The sequence below is a fragment of the Papio anubis genome, chromosome 6 (assembly GCF_008728515.1).
Source record: "Papio anubis isolate 15944 chromosome 6, Panubis1.0, whole genome shotgun sequence".
NCBI classification, from domain to species: domain Eukaryota; kingdom Metazoa; phylum Chordata; class Mammalia; order Primates; family Cercopithecidae; genus Papio; species Papio anubis.
Window position 1 is genome coordinate 111634953 of NC_044981.1, and position 26336 is coordinate 111661288.

General features: G+C 44.3%; 1 protein-coding gene across 6 annotated transcripts in view; it reads right to left on the minus strand.

Annotated features, from left to right (window-relative positions):
* PLEKHG1 (pleckstrin homology and RhoGEF domain containing G1) overlaps nt 1-26336 on the minus strand; it is a 211590-nt gene that overhangs the window by 18875 nt on the left and 166379 nt on the right. For 5 of the 6 annotated variants that reach the window (XM_009205883.4, XM_031667353.1, XM_031667352.1 and 2 more), the window contains 8 exons: nt 22057-22207; nt 18172-18303; nt 13448-13630; nt 13259-13354; nt 13001-13087; nt 4877-4910; nt 3300-3395; nt 733-771 (listed from right to left, as the gene is read on the minus strand). In XM_009205883.4, the coding sequence (XP_009204147.2) occupies nt 733-771; nt 3300-3395; nt 4877-4910; nt 13001-13087; nt 13259-13354; nt 13448-13630; nt 18172-18303; nt 22057-22207 (818 nt within the window). The remainder of the gene's footprint in view (nt 1-732; nt 772-3299; nt 3396-4876; nt 4911-13000; nt 13088-13258; nt 13355-13447; nt 13631-18171; nt 18304-22056; nt 22208-26336) is intronic. The other variant, XM_009205876.4, reaches the window with a different exon arrangement.

Sequence of the window (26336 nt, forward strand, 5' to 3'; positions counted from 1 at the left end):
CCCAGCTACTCGGGAGGCTGAGGCAGGAGAATCACTTGAACCCAGGAGGTGGAAGTTGAGGTGAGCTGAGATCGTGCCATTGCACTCCAGAATGGGCAACAAGAGTGAAACTCTGTCTCAAAAAATAAAAAAAAAAAAAATAAAAGAGTCCTCTGTCTTTTCTTTTTGATGTATGGAGTTTCTTTATATAATAGGAATATTAATATTTTTATGCCTGTCAAATATATTACAAGTATTTTATGTCATTTGACTGTACATTTTATTTTAAATTTTATTATTATTTTTTGTGACGCAGTCTCACTCTGTTGCCCAGGCTGGAGTGCAATGGCGTGATCTCGGCTCACTGCAACCTCTGATTCCCAGGTTCAAGCGATTCTCCTGCCTCAGCCTCCCAAGTAGCTGTGATTACAGGCACGAGCCAGTAGGCCTAGTTAATTTTTATATGTTTAGTAGTGACGGGGTTTCACCATGTTGGCCAGGCTATTCTCGAAGTCCTGGCCTCAAGAGGGCTGCCTACCTTGGCCTCCCAAAGTGCTGGGATTACAGGTGTGAGCTACTGTGCCTGGCTTTGACTATATATTTTACAATGGGACACTTTTATTTATAGAAGTTAATCTTTTTGTAATCAAATCAAATCTGTCAATCTGTAATTTATCTGGTATTTATTTTTGTGTGATTTGATTTAGTGAATATCAACAAGAATGAAACAAGAAAATATATTTTATGACTTACCACTAGTCTTCAAAACTTTATGTGATCGTGAGGAAGGTTCTGGGAGACAAAATAAAGCCAGCATCATTTGCAAAACCAAATCAAACCTTTGTCTTTATTCTTTATAAAAGGATTATGATTCTACTGACAGATTAACAGAGCTCCATAATTTTTGTATCAAATTTAACAAAATCCCCTTTGCTCAGAGATACATAGGAGCAAGACATTCACTCTGCTAAAATGGTAGAATAAATGTTATGCTGAGTTATCAGGAGTCACCCAATAGAAAAGCAAAATCTGACTTTGTCAATCCTGTCAGTAGCAGAGCAGCTTCCTCAGCTTTCACTAACACCTACAAGCTGATGACGTTCAATTGTACATTCTTTTTTTTTTTTTTTTTTTGAGACTGAGATTCACTCTTCTCTCCCAGGCTGGAATGCAATGGTGCGATCTCAGCTCCCTGCAACCTCTGCTTCCCGGGTTCAAGTAATTCTCCAGCCTCAGCCTCCCAAGTAGCTGGGATTATAGGCACACGCCACCACACCCAGCTATTTTTTGTATTTTTAGTAGAGACAGGGTTTCACCATGTTGGCCAGGCTTGTCTTGAACTCCTGACCTCAAGTGATCTGCCCACCTCGGCCTCCCAACATCTTAGGAATACAGGCGTGAGCCACTGCGCCCGGCATCAATTGTGTATTCTTATGCCAGACCCTGTCCCAAGTGTCAGCTTCAGCAAACTCAACATCTCCATCCCAGCTCCCCTGTCTCCCCTAGATCTGCTCCTTCATCTGCATATCCTCTCTTGGTTATCGCTGACATCACCCTCCAGGGTTAGCAATCAGGCTGTTATTCTCCATTTCTGCTGTTTTCTTCCATCACAATCTTGGGGGTTCCCTGTAATCCTTTCCCCGAGTCACCCCTCTCTTAATCCAAGCCTTCATCTGTCAACAAGATGAGCACCACAGCCTCCTATCTGGTCTCCCTGCTCACTTCATTCTCCGCACACAGCCAGAGTTATTTCTTGACAAGGAAATCGTTCTCTGAGTTCACTGCTTAAAATCCTTCCACAGCTTGCAGGATCAAGTTCGAACCCTATGCATGACATACTGGGCCTCTAGAATCAGGCCCCCATCTGCGTATCTCTAGCCACATCTCTTTCCATTTCACCTCACCCACCTCTTCCTCCAGCCCCCAGCACCGTCCCACTCTCTCCCCAGGCTGAACGACTGGCAACAGATGTCTGTCCTAAAGTACACTGGCTCAAGCCTCAGGACCTCCGCATATGCTGTTCCTGTTCCATCTGCCTCCCCTGCTGCTAGATTCTGTCTTGGGTACTGGTTCTCTGCTCTGTGAAGCCTTCTCTCTCTTCCCTACAGGGTTAATTTCTCTCTTATTTCTCCTGTTTTTGTCTCTCTGCTCTTCCTTCCATCCAACCAACCTCTGGCACTTCTCCATCACATGGACTAGTATTTATTTATTTATTATTTTTGTTTTTTGAGACTGAGTCTCCCTCTATCACCTAGGCAGGGGCGTGATCTCGGCTCACTGCAACTTCTGCCTTCTAGGTTGAAGTGATTCTCCTGCTTCAGCCTCCCGAGTAGCTGGGATTACAGGTGCCTGCCAACACACTCTGCTAATTTTTGTAATTTTAGTAGAGATGGGGTTTCACCATGTTGGCCAGGCAGGTCTCAAACTCCTGACCTCAGGTGATCCTCCCGCCTCAGCCTCCTGAAATACTGTGATTACAGGTGTGAACCACTGCGCCCAGCCTTATTTGCATTTTTTGTCTCTGGCACCATGAGCTCCTTGAAGGAGTCACGTGGATTATTGATCCTTGCATTCCTAGTCCTTAGCAAAGCATAAAGGGGGTAATGAATAAAGACTGCTTCAAATAAAATCCTAAACCTGTCTGAACTAAGGCAATACTTCATGGAGTCTGGTGCAGCAAATATGAATTAAAATTTTAGCTTTGGATAATCTTTTGTGTGTGTAACTCATAGGATGTGATTTTTCATTAGCAACAGCAAATACGGTTTAAGTATCTGCACGCCGATGGTAAGACGTACAAAGCAAAATTAGTTGACTGGCATGCTTGATAGTTATGGGAAATATTAAGTAGAAAAGAGGCTTTTTTTTTTTTTTTTTTTTTTTTGAGACAGAGTCTCACTCTGTCACCCATGCTGGAGTACAGTGGCATGATCTTGGCTCACGGCAACCTCTGTCTCCCGGGTACAAGTGATTCTCCTACCTCAGCCTCCTGAGTAGCTAGGATTACAGGTGCCCGCCACCAGGCCTGGCTAATTTTAATATTTTTACTGGAGATGTGGTTTCTCCACGTTGGCCAGGCTGGTTTCGAACTCCTGACCTCAGGTGATCCACCTGCCTCGGCCTCCCAAAGTGCTGGGATTACAGAGAAAAAGAGTGTTAGATCAAAAGCTTGTGAGTCCCATCTTAAGGCAGCTGCAAATGTACTCAGTCCAGCAGTGAGCTGAGAAACCAGATAGAACATGCCCTTTCGTCAGACTCAAAGGGACTTTCATTTCCAGTCCCCCATTAGTATTAAATTTTTATGACAAAATCCTATTTACCAGATTTTCTTCTCAGCCGATACGGAGCAGAACCTTCTTTAGAGCCATACAGTGCTTTCGTCTCTCCCTCAGGACTGTAACAGAAGCCTGGATGATCTGTAAAGATAACCACATGCATCAGTGGGACTGCGCTGTCAGGGGCTTCTCAGAAAATGGTTATGGCTAGCGTAGATTTATATGGATTTTTTATTATTATTATTTTGAGATGGAGTCTTGCTCTGTCGCCCATGCTGAAGTGCGGTGGCATGATCTTGGCTCACTGCTGACCTCTACCTCCCAAGTTCAAGTGATTCTCCTGCCTCAGCCTCCCGAGAAGCTGAGACTATAGGTGACCACCACCATGCCTGACTAAGTTTTGTATTTTTAGTAGAGACGGGGTTTCACCATGTTGGCCAGGCTGGTCTTGAATTCCTGACCTGGCCTCAGGTTATCCACCCGCCTCGGCCTCCCAAAGTGCTGGGATTACAGGTGTGAGCCACCATGCCTGGCCTATATGGATTTATTCTTTTTCATCTGACATGGATATGATCCTTCTCCCACAATTGGCGCTGTATATGTATCTCAGGGCTTTTTGTTTACATTGGGACTTGTAGGAGTCTGTTAGCTGGGATGACAAGCTTGAGCCACCACACCCGGCCAAAAAAAATAATAATAAAAAATAAATAAATGAATAAAATCTGAAGGCAATTTCTGCTGGCTGAAATGTTGAGGTCTACAGAATACAGCCCAGCACTCCGCTGGGGAGCTCCAGGCATCGTTTCTCAGGTCTGTTGGATGGGAGATGGGAGCCTCAGCTGCAGCGATGGTGGGAACGTGCCTGTTTCCACTTTGCTGATGCTGCTTTTCCCCCTGGGGAGTTAACAAGTGCCAGGCTGGACGAAAGGGAATCAACGTTTGTACTTGATTCCGCAAAGTAAGGTATTATGAAAGGGTTAAGTAAAAGTAGAAGTGTTTTCAGTGCAAGTGTCCAGCAGACCTGATTGCATTTAAAGCCATTGTTTTCTCTTTTTATTCTATTTAATCTGAAAAATAACAAAGATGTGATAAATGCTGTTGAATAAGGTCTTATTTAATAGGAAGGACCTGGAATATTTCTTCTCTTCTGCTTTTGTAAGCCTAGAAATACACTCACATATGTGGGGTGGTTGTGATTTTAGAATTTTCTGCTGCATCAGGAAAACCAATACTATGAAGCGATTGAGATTCTTGCAGATAATCAATATTCTGTCAGGGATGAAGTGAGAAATGCATTGTGAAGCCCTGGTTTTTGGTGGTGGTAGAGGTTGGGGGTGGGTGGGGGTAGAGTTGACCCTGGAGACATAACTGACACCGTTAGTTGATGCAGAAACCCAGACTGTGGCCAGCCATCAAGAGACTCAGATAAACCTGGGAGAACCAATGTAGAAACAAGCCAATGAGCTAAGAAGGGATTATACTGTCCACCCAATTTGTGAATACAGTGAATAGAAAGATACTATTTTCTAACAATTGACATTTTCTTGAACTTTAAGATAGAAAATGTGATAGATACAAATAGACAATGAAATTTCAAATTGTGTTAAGGAAATAAAACTTACGAATGGCATCCATTTCAAGGATTGCTTGCTTGGCCTGAAAGAGAGAAAGTGGGGCTGTAATTCCAATTGCTTTGTTTTTCTTTAAACTCCAAATCTCAACACAGATCTTATCCCACCTGAATAAATAGAGTTTTAAAAATATTTAAAAACTCGCTATTTATTTTAAGCATTTACACACAATTCAGGGAATTCAAGCAGATGAGCGCCCTCATGTGGGTAATAGCTGCTACACCATCAAGGCACCAGAGCTAAGACTGCACCACCAACCCTGTGAAAGAGGACGGAGGGAGGCTGGTTCCTAAGCCCGGCTGATCATTAGCACTCATTGGCCAACTTATTAAAAATGCAGATTCTTGGCTGGGCGCAGTAGCTCGCACCTGTAATCCCAGCACTTTGGGAGGCCAAGGCGGGCAGATCACAATCACAAGGTCAGGAGTTCAAGACCAGCCTGGCCAATATGGTGAAATTCCGTCTCTACTAAAAATACAAATATTAGCCAGGCAAGGTGGCGGGCGCCTGTAGTCCCAGCTAATTGGGAGGTGGAGGCAGCAGAATTGCTTGAACCCAGGAAGCGGAGGTTGCAGTGAGCTGAGATTATGCCACTGCACTCTAGCTTGGGTGACAGAGCAAGACTCCGTTGGAAAAAAAAAAAAAAAAAATGCAGATGCTTGTCACCCAACCCTGACCTACTGACCCAAAAACTCAAGGCATGGAGCTTGGTATCTTTATCACCAGCCCTCACCACGACTCTAGGGCCATGTAACTATTTTGAGTTAATTGCAAAATGGCTGCTGGAAGTTTCCTCTCATTGTTGTCTTTCCTCCTGCTACGTGATTATTATGAGTTAAGTCTCTCTGTTTCCCCAACTCCCTGCACCTCCCATCTCTTTTATGTGCCCCAGAATCTCCCAGAGTGGGACGGCCCTGAAGGACAATGTCTGTGATCCGATCCCAGCTCAGGCACTTCACTAGGTGGGTGGTCTCCCATCCCAGAATGTGCTTCCTCAACTGGACAGTGGGATCATGGAGCCTTTCCTTCAGAACAGTCATTAGGTATCAATGGTCAGCTCAACTGGTGAGTTCCACCCACCCACCCTCATAGGCAGGGGTCCCCAACCCCCGAGCCATAGACTGGTACTAGTTCATGGCCTGTTAGGAACTGGGCCGTACAGCAGGAGGTGAGTGGTGGGCAAGTGAGAGAAGCTGCATCTGGATTTACAGCGGCCCCTCAAGGCTGGCATTACAGCCTGAGCTCCGCCTCCTATCAGATCAGTGGCGGCATCAGATACTCATAGGAGGGTGAACCCTACTGTGAATTATGCATGCGAGGGATCTAGGTTGCAGCACTCCTTATAAGAATCTAATGCCTGATGATCTGAGGTGGAGCTGAGGCAGTGATGCTAGCACTGGGGAGCAGATTAACGTTAGCAGAGAGGTTTGACTGCACAGAGATCATAATAAATCAATTGCTTGCAGATTCATATCAAAACCCTGTCAGTGAGTGACAAGGAGCAATTAAGCTGCATCTGGTGGCAGGCTTTATCGTGGCAAGTGAGTTGATGTACTTCAATTGTATGGCTGCATCTGGTGGCCTTAAAAGTATGTTCGAGGCCGGGCGTGGTATCTCATGCCTGTGATCTCAGCACTTTGGGAGGCTGAGGCAGGCAGATCACGAGGTCAGGATTTCAAGACCAGCCTGATCAACATGGTGAAACCCCATCTCTACTAAAAATACAAAAATTAGTTGGCATGGTGGTGCGCGCCTGTAACCCCAGCTACTGAGGAGGCTGAGGCAGGAGAACTGCTTGAACCTGAGGGGCAGAGGTTGCAGCACTGCTGCACTCCAGCCTAGGTGACAGAACGAGACTCCATCTCAAAAAAAAAAAAAAAAAGGAAAAAAGTATGTTTGAGACAACTTCAAATGTCCATACATTCTGGATTAAAGTCCAGGCGAATATCCTGAGATTGCCACAAAAGCACAAAAGCCTGCTTCCATTTCCAACATCCTATCTTTGTAAAGCAGGGTTTTCTGCAGTGACAGCCACCAAAATAAGATTAGAACAGACTGTACATAAGCAACACACTTGGGGTGTCGCTGTCCCCCATCACCCCCAGATGGGACCGTCTAGTTGCAGGAGAACAAGCTCAGGGCTCCCACTGGATTCTACATTATGGTGAGCTGTATAACTATTTCATTATATATTACCATGTAGTAATAGAAATAAAGTGTGCAATAAACGTAATATGCTTTCATCATCCCAAAAGCCTTCCCCTGCCTCTGTCTGTGGAAAAATTGTCTTCCACAAAACCATTCCCTGGTGCCCAAAAGGTTGAAGACCACTGTCCTAGAGGATTGTAGCCTTTCTTGCCTCTTTAAAGTCATTTTCATTTTTTAAGGGTAGTATAATTTAACCTAGAAAACACTACGCTAAAAATAACTTTTAAAATAATTTTACTCTAATTTGCTACCATCTGTGATATCACAGTACAAATATTTCGGCTAAGTGGTGATCATATTTAGTGAAAAAGCGTGGGGCTGAGTCACCTTAGAGGAAACAAATGCTTCAGTTTTTGTAACACTGATAGCTATCTCTCTTGTACATTCAGCGTCTGAGATTATGAGTTGAAATTAATTACAAACACAAATGTTAGCTTAGTCTCTGGGAAGTGCAATTACAGAACTATACTAATATATAAAATGCAAAATACCTTCATCTTTATTCTCAATTAATTTGGAGAAGAGTTTAATTTATTTACCACATACACTAATGGGCAATATGGCTATTTCCAAGAAGTTCCCTGGTATCTGTAGAGCTGACTTCAAGAATGTATTTTTTAAGTCTTGACATTTAATTTTTAAAGTACTGTTTCCAGGTTTTCCACTAGGTGTCAGCCAAGGACCATCATTGAATTAAAAGAACGGAAGGCAGATGGGAGGCTGTAACTAATGAGTTTTCCACAGCTGTGTTGATATTATTAGACTGGTGATACATTTCTTGATTTTAAAAATTTCCCACTATGCATTTATTTCATAGAAATAATAGAAATACATTTTGAAAACTTTAGGAAAATAAATAATCTCAAGGAAAGATGTGGAAAGTTCCCTTTAATAATAATCCTGCTTAAATAGAAAATTATGATTACATTATAGTGAATAAAGTATATTAAACACGTGCATTTGAGGCTGGGTATGGTGGCTTCTGCCTGTAATCCCAGCACTTTGGGAGGCTGAGGCGGGTGGATCACTTGAGGCCAGGAGTTCGAGACCAGCCTGGTCAACATGGTGAAACCTCATCTCTATAAAAATACAAAAATTAGCCAGGTGTGGTGGTGCGCACCTGTAGTCCCAGCTACTCAGGTGGCTGAGGCACAAGAATACTTGAACCCAGAAGGTGGAGGTTGCAGTGTGCTTTTTCTTGTATGGAGACCGCGCCACTGCACTCCAGCCTGGGTGACAGAGTGAGACCCTGTCTCAAAACAAAACAAAAGAGAAAAATGTGTTGTTATTGCCAGTGGGAACAATGTGGTTAGGATGCTCTTTGGAGCCAGAGAGACCCAGGTTTGGATCCAGGCTTGGTCATGTACTAGTTATACAAACTTGGGCAGTTTATTTAATGTCTCTCCGCCTCTGTTTTTATTTTTTCTAGAATGGGAAGAATAAGAAGTACCTCATAACATATTTTGGTGAGGCTGAAATAAGAATATAAGTACTCAGCACCGTGCGTATGCTCAATAAGTTGTAACTGAAAAGATGTTTTTAGATAGAAGGGATCGACAACCTGGGGAGAAAGTATGATGTTATACTGACTATATCAATCATTTCAGTACTTAAAGGGAACTTCCTGGGACACACACACCTAGTGTGGAGAAAGACAGGTATGTAAGGTGGTCTCGTTTTGTAACTGCCTTTCAGAATCTTGTTAGCGATTTTGATTTTCCCACTAGACAGGTAAACAATAGGTGGGGCCCATCAAAGACGCTCTGCCATTGCTCAGAAGGGCGTTCTAAGGCAGCAGGCCAGCAACAAAATGACTAATCATAAAGAAAATGCAGCCCCTCTCTGCATGAGCTCCCTTTCATCTCATAACACCCTGATGAATCGAAAACTCATGCTTAGGTCCCAGTACACACCTATGCACATTCATTTCCTGAGGACCAAATCATTGCTGGCAGTCCTGAGAACACGCTTCAGATGCTTGTCAAAATACACAGAGAACAAAACAGACTGTCCCCTTTCTCAGAAATCTCAGCCCTTCTCATTTTCCACCCAGTTCAGTTTTCATAATCATCATCCCATTGTCTGCTCCACCTCACTCCTCCCAGCCTCAGCTTGGACCATTTCACCATCCATGTGAATAATCCACCCACCACCCTCCCCCTAGTTCCTTGACCACTTTATCTCTAATGACCTTTTCCTCCACTCCAGAGCAGCAACACAGAATCAGAGCCACCTCCAGAACCTGATCACACTCAAAACCACCCCACCTCTAAGGCAGGACTCCAAAAGTCCCTTCTTCAACCACAGATTGGTGTATTTCCTTCTCTCCAACATTAAGTCCTGCTGAACCAGGCTTTATGACAATACTGCAGTCCCTCACCCCACGCTTCTGTTGCCAGCTGGTTTTCCTCTCCACTCAGCCTGATGTCATGCCCAATTACTGCAACTTCGTGCTCACTGGCACCCTCCCCACCCCTGCCCTGGGAACCTTCCCCTACCAGCTCTGCCGGTTCCCAACCTGGAGGAACCCACACGCACCAGTAGTTTCCAAGTTGCTGAGCAGATTTTGAAATGACGTCATCACACTGAGTCATGGGGGCCAGCTTCAGTTGGGTCTTTGATGCCTTCCACAGATCATTCTAGTCATCTCTAGTGACTGGTCCATTTTCTTTCTTTCTTTTTTTCATGAGACGGAGTCTCACTCTGTCACCGAGGCTGGAGTGTAGTGGCGCGATCTTGGCTCACTGCAAGCTCCGCCTCCTGGGTTCACGCCATTCTCCTGCCTCAGCCTCCTGAGTAGCTGGGACTACAGGCGCCCGCCATGACGCCCGGCTAATGTTTTGTATTTTTAGTATAGATGGGGTTTCACCGTGTTGGCCAGGATGGTCTTGATCTCCTGACCTCGTGATCTGTCCGCCTCAGCCTCCCAAAGTCCTGGGATTACAGGTGTCAGTCACCGCGCCAGGCCTGGTCCATTTTCTTTAGCAAGTGTTCTTCTGATCCCTTCCACTTTCCCTCAGACACCCCCGATCTCTGCTTCATTCACCCAGCAGATGACTTTATCACCTGCATGAGTGAAATCAAACGCTTTGTCTTCCCCCAAGTCTACCTCAAAGCTCCTCTGTCTTTCATCTTTTTCTCCCTTGGCTCAAGAGAGATGCTTCCGGCCCTTTCCAAGATAAGCCCCTATTCCTGTGTGTCCCATCCTCTCCCTTCCCACCTCCCCAGGCTCCCTTCCAACAGGAAGTGAGCCACTGTCTCCTCTCCCATCTCCCTTCTCCTGCCGTGCCATCGGCTCTTGGACTCAGCATTCGACCCAGGCAAGGAGTCTTGCTTTGCTCTTGCCTCTCTCTCCAAACTATCATTTTTTTTTTTTTCCTTTTGTGAACTTTATATACAAAAAAGTCTATACGCATTCTGTTCCTTCTTAATCCCCCTTTTTCTTCAACCCACTGTGACCTTTCCCTTTTCTCTTAGTTGCCAAATCTAAAATTTGCTTTTCTGTTTAAATCTCCTTGACCTCAGCAGCCTTTGAGACTGTGTCTCCCCGCCGTCTCTGAGATGTGCTTTTTCCTGTTAGCGCAGCGCCTCCTCCTCAGGCGTCCTCTCTGCCTCCTCTGCTACTCTTTCCATCCTTCTTTGGCTGTTCTCCAAATCCCCCCACCTGCTTGCGGATAACTTAGATGTTAGGATTCCCAAGGGTTTGTCTTTCCTTTGCATATTTTTTTGGGCCATCTTTTTAAACCTTTTTAAACCTAGGGCTTCAATTACTGCCTCTAGCAAATGTCTCCTGATCCTTAGATTCCAAGACCTGAATTTCCACCTGTGGCTGACCTTGCCCAGCAGCACGGGTGCCAGTGACAGCAGAGGGCTCCTCTCTCTCACTCCCATCTCACGGGTTCCTCTCCCTTTCTGTCTGTCTCAGAACCCACAGTACCATGCTCTCCTTCAACCCGACTCAGCCTTGACTCTCAGTGGGCAAAATCCTGCCCTCTGCCTCAGTGGCACGTTCTGCATTTGTCCCCTCTGTCGCTGTGGCTCCATGGCAGCACTGCTCAGCTCCTTTCTAGGCCATGGTGGTGGGTTACCATCTTCTCCAGCCTCCAACCTCACTCCTGCCACTTATTTGTCACCCTGTCCCCAAAGTTACACTCTCAGAAAACAGGACCAACAATGCCATCTCCCCTTCCTCCAAAGCCTGCAGTAATTTCCCAGTGCGAATGTGTCCAGACTCCTCAGAGTGCATGCCCACAGCCCTCCAGGGGCTCCTGCCCTTCCCCTCCCTGCCCCAGCCCCTGCCTCAGCCCCTGAGAACTCAGTTCTCCCATCCCGGCACCATCTGTGCACCCTGAACACAGTGCATTCGTTCTTTTTTTTTTTAATGCAGGTCTCTAGGTCTGGTTTCCTTAATTCCTTTTTTTCCCACTTATAAAAATATTACTAAGACTGGGAATGGTGGCTCATGCCTGTCATCCCAACACTTTGGAAAGGCTGAGACAGGCAGATCACTTGAACCCAGAAGTTTGAAACCAGCCTGGGCAAGATGATGAGCCCACACCTTTCTTTACCAAAAATACAAAAATTAGCTTGGCGTGGTGGCACACGCCTGTGGTACCAGCTACTCTGGGAGGCTGAGGTGGTGGGATCTCTTGAGCCCAGGAGGTCAAGGCGGCAGTGAGCCATGTTTGCACCACTGCACTCCAGCCTGGGCGACAGAGTAAGATCCTATCTAAAAAAAAAAAAAAAAAAAAAAAAATCTCATCCTTTAAGACCGAGGTAAAAGATGTTTTCCTTCCTCTCTCCACTTAACTGAATTGAACACTCTATTCTTCCACAGCATCTGTTACGTCTTCATGGTTGGCAGATGGTTCGTGGCATCCTCTTCTAAGCCCCAAAAGGAAAAATACCACCACTCCACAGAGCCCGCAACTCATGTGAATCTTTTTTTTTTTTTTTCCTTGAGATGGGATCTTGCTATGTCACTCAGGCTGGAGTGCAATGGCAAGATCTCGGCTCATTGCAACCTCCGCCTCCTAGGTTCAAGTGATTCTCCTGCCTCAGCCTCTTGAGTAGCTGGGACTACAGGCACGTGCTACCACACCCAGCTAGTTTTTGTATTTTTAGTAGAGATGGGGATTCACCATGTTGCCCAGGCTGGTCTTGAACTCCTGACCTCAGGTGATCTGCCCACCTTAGTCTCCCAAAGTGCTAGGATTACAGGCGTGAGCCACCATGCCTGGCCCCATGTGAATCTTTTTGATGTTAATGGCTGGTTTAGCTGAGACATAGTTCCTACATTTCCTATCTCTCAATTTTCTTTCTTTTTTTTTTTTTGAGACAGTCTTGCTGTGTCACCCAGGCTGGAGTATAGTGATGCAATCTCAGCTCACTGCAACCTCCACCTCCTGGACCCAGGTGATCCTCCCACCTCAGCCTCCCAGAGTAGCTGAGACTACAAGTGTGTGCCATCACGCTGGGGGCTAACTTTTATATTTTATGTAGAGACGGGTGTCTCACTTTGTTGCCCAGGCTGGTCTCGAACTCCTAGGCTAAAGTGTTCCACCTGCCTTAGCCTCCCAAAGTGCTGGGATTACAGGCATGAGCCACCATGCCAACCTTTTTATTTTGAAGTTGAACATTTATCCTATCAGGATGCCTTGCTGGGACTTCATTAGTAATTAGATGATCTGATTAATGGTTGTCACTCCCAGATTCTAATTCTAAATTTTTTTTTTTTTGACCCAGTCTCTTTGGTTTTTTTTTTTTTTTTTTTTTGAGACAGTCTCATTCTGTCACCCAGTCTAGAGTACAATGACGCGATCTCAGCTCACAGTAACCTCCACCACCCAGGTTCAAATGACTCTCCTATCTCTCTCCTGTTTCACTGTGCATTATTCAGTGTCCTACCTTAGCTGGAATCTTGGCTGCATGATTCTCCAGAATCAGTCTCTTTAGGTGCAGAACCCAGAGGCGTTTGTCTTGCTGGGATTTGGCCTGCCAAGACGAGATGTAGACAGTCAGACAACTTGATACCACCACCCACAGGACCCTCTGATGAGATGGGAAATGACCATGTGGCCAGAACCCTCTCAAAAAGCCGCCTGGTACACAGCACTCATCATTACACAAAGGGGCCTTGCGGAGAGGCCAGGGCCTGGCCGCTACCTGGACTGTGTGCTGCAGCTTGGGATTCTTGTAGTGGAAGACGCTGAAGCTGAGCGGCTCCTTCGGAATCACCTCCACGAGCATGAGGTTGCCACACTAGAGCAGAGAGAGCAGAGAGGGTGAGGCACACTCAGGAGGGAATGGAACTGGGGATCTGAGTCCCTGCCCGTGGCCAGCGTGCAGACCTACCAGGATGTGAGCTTTGTATGTAAACGTGTCGTCTCTCTTCTTCGTGATGAGCAGCAGCTTGTCGAAGAGGAAGAGTGTCCGCTCATTCTTGGCTCGCTGGATGCGGAAGGTTCCCTCAAGCACCAGTTCCCCATAGCTGGTCAGGTCTGGCCCCTTCCAGTTAGTGAGCAAACTCTGTATCTCCTGAGAAAGGGAATGGGCCATGGCATTTAACAGGAGGCAGAAGCCAGGCACCAAGGGCTTGATGGCCCAGCTGTTGAGCCTCAAGAATGGTAACAAATCATCCCCGACGGGGTCTAACGATCTACATGGTATCTGATGGTCTATGACATGGATCTGCATTTACAGGTGGTGTCACTTAAGGGCTAACAGAAATGAATCAGGCTGTTAGTTGATGAGCTGCTACTTACTTATTTCCATTCCTTCATCATGCCATGCTGTGGCTCACAGCAGCCCTTACATCTTTCAAAAGCCAGGTCCAGGGCCACCAGTATGGGACCCTCTCAGATAGGCCTCCTTCACTTGATTTTCTTTGTTTTGTTTTGTTTCCTTGAGACGAAGTCTCACTCTGTCACCCAGGCTGGAAGGAAGTGGCGCAATCAGGGCTCACTGCAACCTCCACCTCGCCGGTTCAAGCCATTCTCCTGCCTCAGCCTCCTAAGTAGCTGGGATTACAGGTGCCCATCACCATGCCTGGCTAAATTTTTAAATATTTTTAGTAGAGATGGGGTTTTGCCATGTTGGCCAGGCTGGTCTTCAACTCCTGACCTCAAGTGATCTGCCCACCTGGACCTCTGAAAGTGCTGGGATTACAGACGTGAGCCACTGCACCCAACCCCTTCCCTTGATTTTTCTCATCCCCTCTTCTCTGGGGAAAATAACCCTTCAGAGTTGTTGACTTGAAGACTTTCTTCGAGATACCAAAGTTCATACCACACATAAGTAATTCAAAACTAAAGCCTATATAAATCATCCACGTCATTTTCTCAGAAATTTCTTGAGTTTAAATTTACTTACTCAGGGAAAGGAAAGGAACCTTTCTTTGCCCCTAACTTATGTTTCAGTATTTTTTTGGTTAAAATTTTAAAATTTTATGGGTTCACGGTAGGTGTATATATTTATGGGGTACACGAGATATTTTGACAGGCATACAATGCATATGCATAATAAACACATCAGGGTAAATGGGCCTCCATCACCTCCAGCATTTATCATTTCTTTGTGTTATGAACATTCCAATTACACTTTCAGTTATTTTATAAGTTATTGTTGACTATAATACCCCTGTTGAACTATCAAATACTAGATCTTATTCAACATTTTTTTTTTTTTTTTGAGACAGAGTCTCGCTCTGTTGTCCAGGCTGGAGTGCAGTGGCGCAATCTTGGCTCACTGCAACCTCTGCCTCTTGGGTTCAAGTGATTCTCCTGCCTCAGCCTCTCAAGTAGCTGGGATTACAGGCACCCACTACCATGCCTGGCTAATTTTTGTATTTTTAGAAGATATGGGGTTTCACTATGTTGGCCACACTGGTCTCAAACTCCCACCCTTGGGTGATCTGCCTGCCTCGGCCTCCTAAACTGCTGGGATTACAGGTGTCAGCCACCGCATTTGGCCTAGATCTTATTGTCTCTAAGTAAAGTTTTGTATTCATTAACCACCCCCACTTGCCCCACTCCCTGTTTTAGTGCTTTTAATGGAAATTGATAAATATAAACTAATAACATGACTTTGACTTTTCTGTGGAATTTATTGTATATCAATATCAGTGTTTTTAAAGGAAGTTAATTTTATTATTTTGAAAAATGAAAATAGTCACAGGCACCATTTAATTAAGGAACTCACAAGACAACAAAAACTTTACTGGTTGAAAACAGAAATGAACAGAAATGGAGTATTAGTTTGAGCCAGAGTCTGATTCAGTAATGACTTCAGAATGTCAAGCAGCTACACAGAGTATGAAAAACCAGCCAGTTAGACATTTCTGAATACTGTAGTCCCCCTTATCTGCAGGGGATATGTTCCAAGACCCCCAATGGATTCTCGGAACTGGGGATAGTATCGACCCCTAAATACACTATGTTTTCCCTACAAATACATACCTATGATAAAGTTTAATTTATAAATTAGGCATAAGATATTAACAACAATAACTGATAATAAATTAGAATAATTATAACAATATGTCAGCATCACTGCTCCGTTTGGGGGCATTATGAAGCAGAATAAGGTTGACTTGAACACAAGCATTGCAAAACAAGACAGTCGATCTGATAACCAAGCCAGCCAGCTACTGAGTGACTAACAGGTGAGTGGCCGTAGGCAGTGTGATTGGACAAAGGGGTGATTCACGTCCTAGGCGGGAGGGAGAAGGGCAGTGTGAGATTCCATCACGCTACTCAGAATGGTACAGAATTTAAAATTTACAGATTATTTCCAGAATTTTCCATGTAAAAATTTTTTTTTTTTTTTGAGATGAAGTCTTGCCCTGTTTCCCAGGCTAGAGTACAGTGATGTGATCTCAGCTCACTGCAACCCTGTGTCCCGGGTTCCAGCGATTCTCCCACCTTAGCCTCCCAAGTAGCTGGGGTTACAGGTGTGTGCCACCATGCCTGGCTAATTTTTTGTAGTTTTCTTTTTTCTTTTTTTTTTTTTTGAGACAGAGTCTTGCTCTGTCACTCAGGCTGCAGTGCAATGGGATGATCTCAGCTTACTGCAACCTCCACCTCCTGGGTTCAAGCAATTCTCCCGCCTCAGCCTCCCAAGTAGCTGGGATTATAGGCATGTGCCACCAAGCCCAGCTAATCTTTTATATTTTTAGTAGAGACAGGGTTTCACCATGTTGCCTGGCTGGACTTGAACTCCTGACATCAAGAAATCCACCTGCCTCGGCCTCCCAAAGTGCAGGGCTTACAGGTGTGAGCATCACTCCTCATTTAAAATGTTCTAACCTTGGTTGACCACAGGCAAATGAAACTGCCGGAAGTGAAAGTGTGGATCAGGGGGATGACTGTATTCAATGGATTCTGATATTATGTCTGCAAAACACTTGTATGATAAAGCATTAAACTTTTGTTGCCGTTGCCAAAAAAAAAAAAAAAAAAAAAAAAAAGCAGCCTGGAAGATTAGAATGTCATCTTCCTCTGAGTTTTGATAGTCAATGACATCACACCACACTCTGGCTGCCTATACCTGAAGCCTACAGAGTTTGTTCTGACTTATGAGCCAAATAAGGTATCCTTTTTCTCGAGTTAGGCAAGGCCACTCTGTATAGCGTGGAGTCACTTTGGGCTTTTCTCTCTCACTCTAGGGATAGCCAGGAGCCTGGAACTGGCCTCTGGGCCCACGCAGCCTCTTGTTTTGTTTTTCATAGTGCATCTATTGAAGTCCCCAGGGCATGATCATTGGCCCAACATCTGTCAAACGTTCCTTAAGATTTAGGGCTCAAAATGTTTGTGCTGGATAGGCCTTTAGCAAACTTCTCTGTCTTATTTTAAAAATGAGGAAACTGTAGGGCGTGGTGGCTCATGCCTGTAATCCCAGCACTTTGGGAGGCTGAGGCAGGTGGATCATCAGAGGTTAGGAGTTCAAGATAAGCCTGGTCAACCTGGTGAAACCCCATCTTTACTAAAAACAGAAAATTAGCAGGGCGTGGTGGTATACCCCTGTAATCCCAACTACTAAGGAGGCTGAGGCAGGAGGATCGCTTGAACCCGGGAGCCGAAGGTTGCACCGAGCTGAGATTGTGCCATTGCATTCCAGCCTGGGCAACAGGAGTGAAACTTCGTCTCCAAAAACAACAAAAAAAGGAAACTAAAATGACATGCTGGAGGGTCACGTCCCAAGTGACGGTAAAGGAGCTGGTTCAGCCTTGGCTCCCCCTCCTCTGCGTCCCCTGCCTATGACCACCCACGCACCACCTCATGATTTTGCAGGAACTGGTGGCAGAGGAATAAAGGCTTAACAAGTGTTTATATAGTTTAGGGAAAGTTGCTTTAAACAAGAATTACTAAATTTGCAATTAATAGAAGTAGGAGACTCAAAATTTTAACTTAGATCATCAAAGGGGCTATAAGCAAACAATTAGCTTAAAAGTTGTAATTTTGGCTGGGTGTGGTGGCTCATGCCTGCAATCCCAGCACTTTGGGAGGCTGAGGTGGGCATATTAACGGAGGTCGGGCGTTCGAGACCAGCCTGACCAACATGGAGAAACCCCGTCTCTACTAAAAATACAAAATTGGTGGCTCATGCCTGTAATCCCAGCACTTTGGGAGGCTGAGGCGGGTGGATCACCTGAGGTCAGGAGTTCGAGACCAGCCTGACCAACATGGAGAAACCCCGTCTCTACTAAAAATACAAAATAAGCCAGGCATTCCTGTAATCTCAGCTACTCAGGAGGCTGGGGCAGAGTAATTGCTTGAACGCTGGAGGCAGAGGTTGTGGTGAGCTGAGATTGTGCCATTGCACTCCAGTCTGGGCAACAAGAGCGAAACTCCATCTCAGAAAAAAAAAAAAAAAAAAAAGAAAGTTATAATGTCACTTTCTCTTAAATAGCCATACTAGACAATGGTCAGTATTACTGATGTCCTGAACTTTTTTCAGGGAGAACTACACTGAAGACCGTGAGTGTAGTGCAGTACTTGCGCAGTCTTAATATTTTATTGGGAAAACAGTCAGTCAGTACACCTGCAACCCTGCTGGGCACCGACACCTCACAGGCTCACCTGTAACCGGACCGCGTGCTCATGTTTCCGCTTCATGTCATTGATGTGCCAGGCGACTCGCTGCATTGTGTCTATAGCATCAAGCACCACATCATAGCCTTCTGTGTCCTTATCAAGGTGATTTTCTATTTCCTTAAACAAAAAAGAACAATTTTTTCCCATTTTTTTCATACAGCCAGTGAAACAAATGCCACCTCTATGATTAGTTCCTTATATTTTATTTTTACTTATTTATTTACACACTACCAGCTGGGTGTGGTGGCTCACGCCTATAATCCCAGCACTTCGGGAGGCCAAGATGGGTGGATCACCTGAGGTCGGGAGTTCGAGACCAGCCTGGCCAATATGGTGAAACCCTGTCTCTCCTAAAAATACAAAAATAAGCTGGGCATGGTGGCGCAAGCCTGTAGTTCCAGCTATTTGGGAGGCTGAAGCAGAAGAATCACTTGAACCTGGGAGACAGAGGTTGCAGTGAGCCAAGATTGGGCCACTGCACTCCAGCCTGGGTGACAGAGTGAGACTCTGCCTTAAAATAGATAATTAATTAATTAATTGACAAAATATTTACAGACTACCATCATTCTTTAAGATTTTGAGGCTGGAAATACCTGCAACAAAATGGTAAGACAAGGAGAAAAAAAGAAAAGGGATAGGAAAGATAAAAGTGGAATAGAATTCCAGGATAAACAGGATAAAATACAACATTTATGTAGCCCATTGAGTATCACAGTGATATTACAGTTATTATAACAGATGTGGGAATTGATCTTATAGCTGTAGAGTTCTGAGCTTCCTGGTGGCCAATGTTAAACAGTTCTCAGTAATATAGTTCTCACTCTTACAAGATAAAATGCATACTTATTTTTTCCCTTATTTATTTATATAGGAAGCAAAATGTTTCATACAGGACCTTAATATTTAACAGACTCAAAAATAAAGCGAAAACTATCCTTACAAAACGATCTCTATAGCGAGTAGGCATTTTAGCACATTTTCCTATAGATAAGGTTTTAAAGGCCAAATGAAGTGGACTAAAGACAATCCTTCAGAGTGTTGAGAAGGATCTCATGGTTTCAGCACTCAATTCTCTGATGGTCAGAAGTATGTTACATTAGCAATCATCTTACCACTGGAGGCCCACAATCCCAGGAACATGAGAGAGGGACAGGATCTTTGTTCCAATTCTTTTGAGCACATAAGACACTTGTCCCTTGATCCTCAACAGTCTAAAGATAGAGACTATTGTATAGAGTTCCTTTGATTCTTTATCTCTCCTCAGTGCCCAGCAGAGGGCTGGGTGGTAAATAAGTGCTTATTAAACTGAAACTATTGCCTTCTTAAAAACAACAATAACAGTAATCCTATATTAGTGCCTAAAACAGTAAGAAAACACTAATCAATTAGATCGTTCTTGTTACATTTATCATACATAATCAGCTAACAGGTAGAGGTTAAATGTTATAGTACAACTTGAAGATTAGTCCCATTATTTTATAGTAACGACGTAGATCTTTGTTTACTTTTACTGAATACTCAACTTTTTCATCTAGCTAGAAACTGCATAAGAATTTACATTTTCTTTCCATGCTTGGACTCAGCTGTTAACAAGGTCCTAAATGGCAAATTTAAAAATATAATGATTTCTTCTTTTAGCCTGAGAGGCCACTGTGCTCATCAGTAAACAGACTGGGAGGTACAGAGGATATTTCTGTGGGGATTTTCATGGATGGCTACATAACTTTGAAATGACGTGAATGGGCCGGGCGCGGTGGCTCACTCCTGTAATCCCAGCACTTTGAGAGGCTGAGGCAGGCAGATCATGAGGTCAAGAGATCGAGACCATCCTGGCCAATATGGTGAAACCCCATCTCTACTAAAAATACAAAAAATTAGCTGGGCATGGTGGTGCACACCTGTAGTCCCAGCTATTCGGGAAGCTGAGGCAGGAGAATCGCTCGAACCTGGGAGGCAGAGATTGTGTTGCAGTGAGCTGAGATTGTGCCACTGCACTCTAATCTGGCAAAAGAGAGAAACTCCATCTCAAAAAAAAAAAAAAAAAAAAAAAGAAAAAGAAAGAAATGATGTGAATGACATAGAGGGAGCCCTCTAATCATCTATGAAAACAGAAAACACTTCAAAAGCAACCAGAAGTCAGTTTTAGATTAATCTAACCACTTTTTTTTCTTCATTGCCAGCCCTTAATATGCAGGATAAAGGCTGTTTTTCCTATTAATTAACTTTTTGTAAGGATCTTGACTCGTTGTCTCACATGCTTAACTGAGATCTTAAACTTTCTTTTTGACTGACGGCCCTCTCACCGTCTAGAAGACCACATTAGAGATTTTTGGGACACACACGTCTTAGACGTTATATTAACAGAATACAGCAGAGATGTGTCCCGAGACAAATTTTATTTAAGAGTTATTTGGACACTGATTTCGCAAATAAATCCCACTAAATCTAAGAGGTCATAAGGATCAATTTAAAAATTAAAATAATATCCCCGATGTGACTTCAGAGAACATAAGATTCTCCAAAGATAAGCCACCCAGGCAAAGAGACGAAGCTAAGAAATTGCTAGTAAAGATGGACAAAGTTCTTGAAATTTTAAATATAAATGAACCAAACAAATCTGGAGTAATTATCCAAGTTAGAAACCTGGAATCACTTAAAAAGAGATACCTGTAAGCTGCAGGCCTGTTGACATGGAGAGGAACTCTGAATTAAAATTCCTTTAAAAAGGGGATTTTAATGTATCATAAAAATAATAAAAAACAATAGCTTATTTTTACCAAATGCCTGTGAGTCACAGTGAATGTGGGCAATTGATAAGATTTAGACCCAGGCAGTCCCAGAGCCCTGTTCCTAACCACTCCACTGTACTGTCTTTCTCCTGCTACAAAAGTAAGCAAGTCCTACTTACTGAATGAAAATTACCTACTATCATAGGTATTTTTTTTTTCATTCGCATCAACTTTTTTGGAGGGTAAGAAATAAGAATTTGAGGCCGGGCGTGGTGGCTCACGTCTGTAATGCCAGCACTTTGGGAGACTGAGGCAGGAGGATTGCTTGAGCTCAGGAGTTTGAGACCAGGCTGGGCAACATGGTGACATTCTATCTCTACCAAAAATACAAAAACATTGGCCGGGCATAGTGGTGCACACCTGGAGTCCCAGCTACTCAGGGTGCTGAGGTAGGAGGACTGCTCGAGCCCAGGAGGCAGAGGTTGTAGTGATCTGTGATTACACCACTGCATGCCAGCCTGGGCAACAGAGCCAGACCCTCTCTCAAGAAAAAAAAAAAAAAAAAAAAAAAGAAAAGAAAAGAAAAAAGAATTTAAGAGATATGATTATCTTTGTTTCTAAAGCCTTCTTGAATTTTGTAAAAGTAGTAGAAAATAATATAAGAGGAGAGACACCTGAAGTGACGCTAAGCCCAGCGTGGAGGTCACTTATGACTCTGCTCATCTGTCCTCTCCCTTTTTAGCCCCTTCTCTTTGCTCTCTATACAAAAGCCAATCTATGACAAATAGCTTTCCTTTCCAATTGCCTACTGAATCGGGGCTGATGGAAACATTACAAAATCTGTTTTCCATTTGCATGATAGCTCCCTGCCTGAAACTGTCAGTGCACAGGGCGAGGCACTCCTAAGCCCCATCAGAATCAGAGCTAAGATTAATCTCTTCTCTTGGCTGTTGTCAATGGGGCTACGGGCCTAGAATATAAATATCTCCAAATCCTCAAAGCAGATTAGTCAGTTGTGAAATATGAGTGTGGGAAATGTTTCCATATGTCCACAGCATTTTCTGGTATTTTCCACCAAACTTAATATATACACACAAAACTCCCATCCCCTGGAAAGTGCTCACGCCAGGCAGAAACTTACATGCAGAAGGAGATGATACTTGAGAATCCGCTGCACTGGTTTCAAGAGATAGGACCCCAGAGGCAGCGAGTGCTTCAGAGTTTCCTGACGTTCCCTGAAGAATTTGGCCAGTATCTTGTTCCTCATGCACTCTGTTAGCACAGCCACGGATCTGCAGGAAGAATCCATGTTTTTATCTAAATTGTAATGCTTTATGTGGATATTCAAGTTTTAAATGCCATTACAAGTGTAAATGCTCTAAAATGGGTAGGGTAGTTCCAGAGCTGCAGCCAGATCAGCACGCCTTTAGGTAAATTGGAGAAAGGGGTCCCTCTGGGAGGGTGAATTAGAAAAAGGCACTGGACCCAGTGGCAGTGGCACCCTGGACTCATGGCTTCTAAGGAACAAGTTCCTTCTTCCTAGGAGACGCAGCCTTGTGCCAGGGCCCATGGCTTGGCAAAATGTATCTGAGTGGGATTTTAGCCCCTAGCTGTGCCCTATCTGGGTATCTCTGTGCGGTGCTCACACGGCACGTCTGTATTCCATTTCCACAGGTTAGATTATAAAGACTAGGCAGACTTTCTTTCTACTAAGAAAAAGGAGTTCCTTCCTGCTAGGAGATCCAGCCCCCTGTCAGAGCATTTATCACCCCCTCTGCTGGCCCCTTTTATATGATGCACAGACTGCGACCCTATGTGGTGGCCTTCCTTAGAGATCTCTTCCCTTGGGGGAATCTTTGAACAAGTCTCCCTTTCCACCTCCAAATTGTTATCCTTGCACATAATACAGCTTCTGGGAAAGCCAGAGAGTCTTGCTCCTATGGAGTGCGCCTCAGATCAGGGTGTTCCAACAGTGGGTTAGAATTCCTTCAGCCCAGATCCCCCCGAGGTGCTGGGCATAGATTGCCCCAAAACATCTTAAGGCAATGGTTGAAACAATGCTCATATCACAAAGCAAGCTAATGGCTTGTGCAGTCACACATACGTAAATTAAAAATCTTTTGTTCTCAAAATGTAGAAGGAAGCAGGTGGAAATAATTTCAGCCCTTTTCTCCCTAAGTCAGTAACATTTTCAGGATTAATTGAGAAAATCAGATAGAGCCAAACAACAAAATAAGGCTGTGAGAAAGTTAAATGGAAGTTTCATAATTAAACCATTAGAATCCCTTTTGTGCCAATCTACTTTGAGAAAAACCTATTCACACTGATTTATTTTCCCCTTGAGTCAAGATTTCAAAACTCCATCATGTAACCTAGGAACGCTTCTAAGGTTCTTTAGAGTCAGAATCGGCTACTCTGTAGCCCTTTGGCCACCTAAAGGCTTGGGCTCTTGCTTAAGGGTAAAAACCTGCAACAAATTAGGAGTACGCTGAGCTCCAGGTTCCTGGAAGTCTTGGGCACAGGCAGGCATCTGAGGACAAGGACCTGGCCGGGTTTGCGCCCCTCCCTGGGGAACAGAGTGTGGGAGCTTGTGTCTCTTCACAGTAAAATCACTGAGGTGTGACTGGTATGAAGATAGTGGACACTGTCAAGATGTGCCTGCGACATTTAATATCATCACCCTGGCTCCAAAGGGGGAAGGAAAATTGTCAGATGGGCTGAAATACCTGGCACTTTTGGCTTGTTAAGTGGGAGAAAGGAACTTCGGGTCTCAGAGAGCAAACTGATTGGATACAAGCAGACAAGTTAAAATATTTCTCTATGAATATGAAAACCACCCAATTGGGCAAGAAATGGACATGTCTTCTTCACTGAGAACAACTTTTGAGTACCTTTCTGCTAACATGTTTCTTCAGAGTCAGACTCAATTTTTTTTTTTTTTTTAAGACAACTGCCTCACCAGGCACGGTGGCTCATGCCTGTAATCCCAGCACTTTGGAAGGCCGAGGCAGGTGGATCGCTTGAGATCAGGAGTTCGAGACCAGCTTGGCCAACATGGTGAAACCCCATCTCTCCTAAAAATACAAAAATTAGATGGGTGTGGTGGCACGTGCCTGTAATCCCAGCTACTTGGGAGGCTGCGGCAAGAGAATTGCTTGAACCTGGGAGGCAAAGGTTGCAGTGAGCTGAGATCACACCAATGCACTCCAGCCTGGGCGACAGAGCAAGACTCTAACTCCAAAAAAAGACAACTTTCTCCAGAAAATTATCCTTAACCTTGAGCTTTTATTACACATTACTGAGTTTGTCCTGTGTTAATTTATATTTATTTGATCTTCCAGAACGTGCTCTTTCACCATGGCATTTAGTTGCATCTGACCTTCAAAAGAATAGAAACTACTTGAAGGCAAGGGTATTGTTTGCTATTTCCTGCCAACTTACACCAGGCTTGGGACAGTGCTCCATGAATGACAAGCTCTTAAAAATGTCCTTGCGCAAATGATTTTGCCTTTTCCCTGGCTCTGAGGCAGCCTAGCATATATAGAGAGGCTGTTTTTATTTTGTACTCTTCTTAGTAAATCACAAAATCTTCTGAATTTGCAATTTTGGAAGTTTAAATTAAGAAGTTATTTCTTCAAATGATATGTTTATAATGAAATTTACACAAACATAATTCCCCAAACAAGCTCCTGTATCGTTTTAGATTCTCATAATTGGGTCCGGAACTTTGTTGATTCTTCAGAATCTGAACATTTATTCCTTCCCTGAGGAAGAAGTTTTGTGGAGAAGTTGAGGGCCGATTCTGTGACCCCTCTGAGTTAGGGTGTAAGGCAAGCTGGCTTTTGGTTTACAATCATGGGATTTAGCTGGGGCATCCTGCAATCTCCTGATGTTTTCAGCATTAAGATGGAAACAAATCCTTTAAGAGAGAAAATTGCTTAAGTGAAACCATGTAAATTAACTATGGGTGGGTCTACAGATAAGGATGTATAATAAATGTTCTAATATGCATGTGGGTCTATTTATTTATTTTTTGTTTTGTTTTTTTAGGGGAAACTGGGGAAAGCAAGGATCCTCCAAGGGAAAATATTTGCCATGAGTAAGTTGAGCCTCTGAACTTCTGGCTTCTCAGGTTTTTTGTTTTTTTTTTTTTAGACAGAGTCTTTCTTTCTCTGTCAACAAGGCTGGAGTACAGTGGTGTGATCTCAGTTCACTGCAACCTCCACCTCCTAGGTTCAAGGGATTCTCCTGCCTTAGCGTCCCAAGTAGCTGGGATTATAGGCATGTGCCACCGCGCCTAGCTGATTTTTGTATTTTTAGTAGAGACGGGCTTCTGCCATGTTGCCCAGGTTGGTCTCGAACTCCTGACCCCAGGTGATCTGCCTGCCTTGGTCTCCCAAAGTGCTAGGATTATAGGCATAAGTCCCTGGACCTGGCTGCTTCTTGGGTCTTTAAGATATAGGATCTTGCTCTGTTGCCTGGGCTGCAGTGCAGTGGTGCGATAATAGCTCACTGTAGCCTCAAACTCCCGGGCTCAAGCTATCCTCCTGCCCCAGCCTCTTGAGTAGCTGTAGGACTACAGATGCATGCCACCACATGCAGCAACATCCTGGGTCTTTAATCTACACTGGCTTTCCGAGGTTACTCCTGACAGTGGGGAGCAGGGGACCTATTTGTTCTTCCTTCCAGAAGTAACACTCAGGGCTCAGCCTGTTGGCTTCTCTTCTAGGTGGATCCCACCATCCACTTTATCATCAGGGACCTGTCTACCAAGACTGGCTACAGAATGTGTAAAGTCTCCCTAGCGCTCTTCTTCCTGGCTGGTCCTTAAGATAACTCAAAGTCTGGCAGGGCGCGGTATAATTGCAGCTACTCAGGAGGTTGAGGTAGGAGAATCGCTTGAACCCAAAGGTAGAGGTTGCAGTGAGCTGAGATCGCGCCACTGCACTCCAGCCTGGGTGGTGGAGTGAGACTGTCTCAAAAAAACAAACGAAACAATCCATAACTCAAAGTCTGCTAATCATGTGGAAAAAAAGGAAAATAAAAAGGCAGGGGGAGAATCACAGTTTCAGCAACTTTTACAAGGACATATTCATAGTAGCACGAGGTCTTAGAAGTCGGAGAAGAAACCCTGGTTCAAATCCAGGTTGGGGCATTCATCAGCTATGCACCCCTCAGAGAATCACCTTACCTAGCAGAGCCTCAGTTACTTCATCCATGAAATGGGGAAGGGGCAGGGATGATGATGAACTAGCACTTATGAAGAACCTAGGAGGGGCCAGGCACCGGGATGGGTGCTCTGCTTTAAAAAAAAAAAAAAAAAAAATCCCTCAATGTCTCTGGATTGCTTTGAAAAGTTAAATTTAGTATTTTGTATGTACAGCATTTAGTACAGTGCTTAGGAATTAGTAAGGGCCCAAT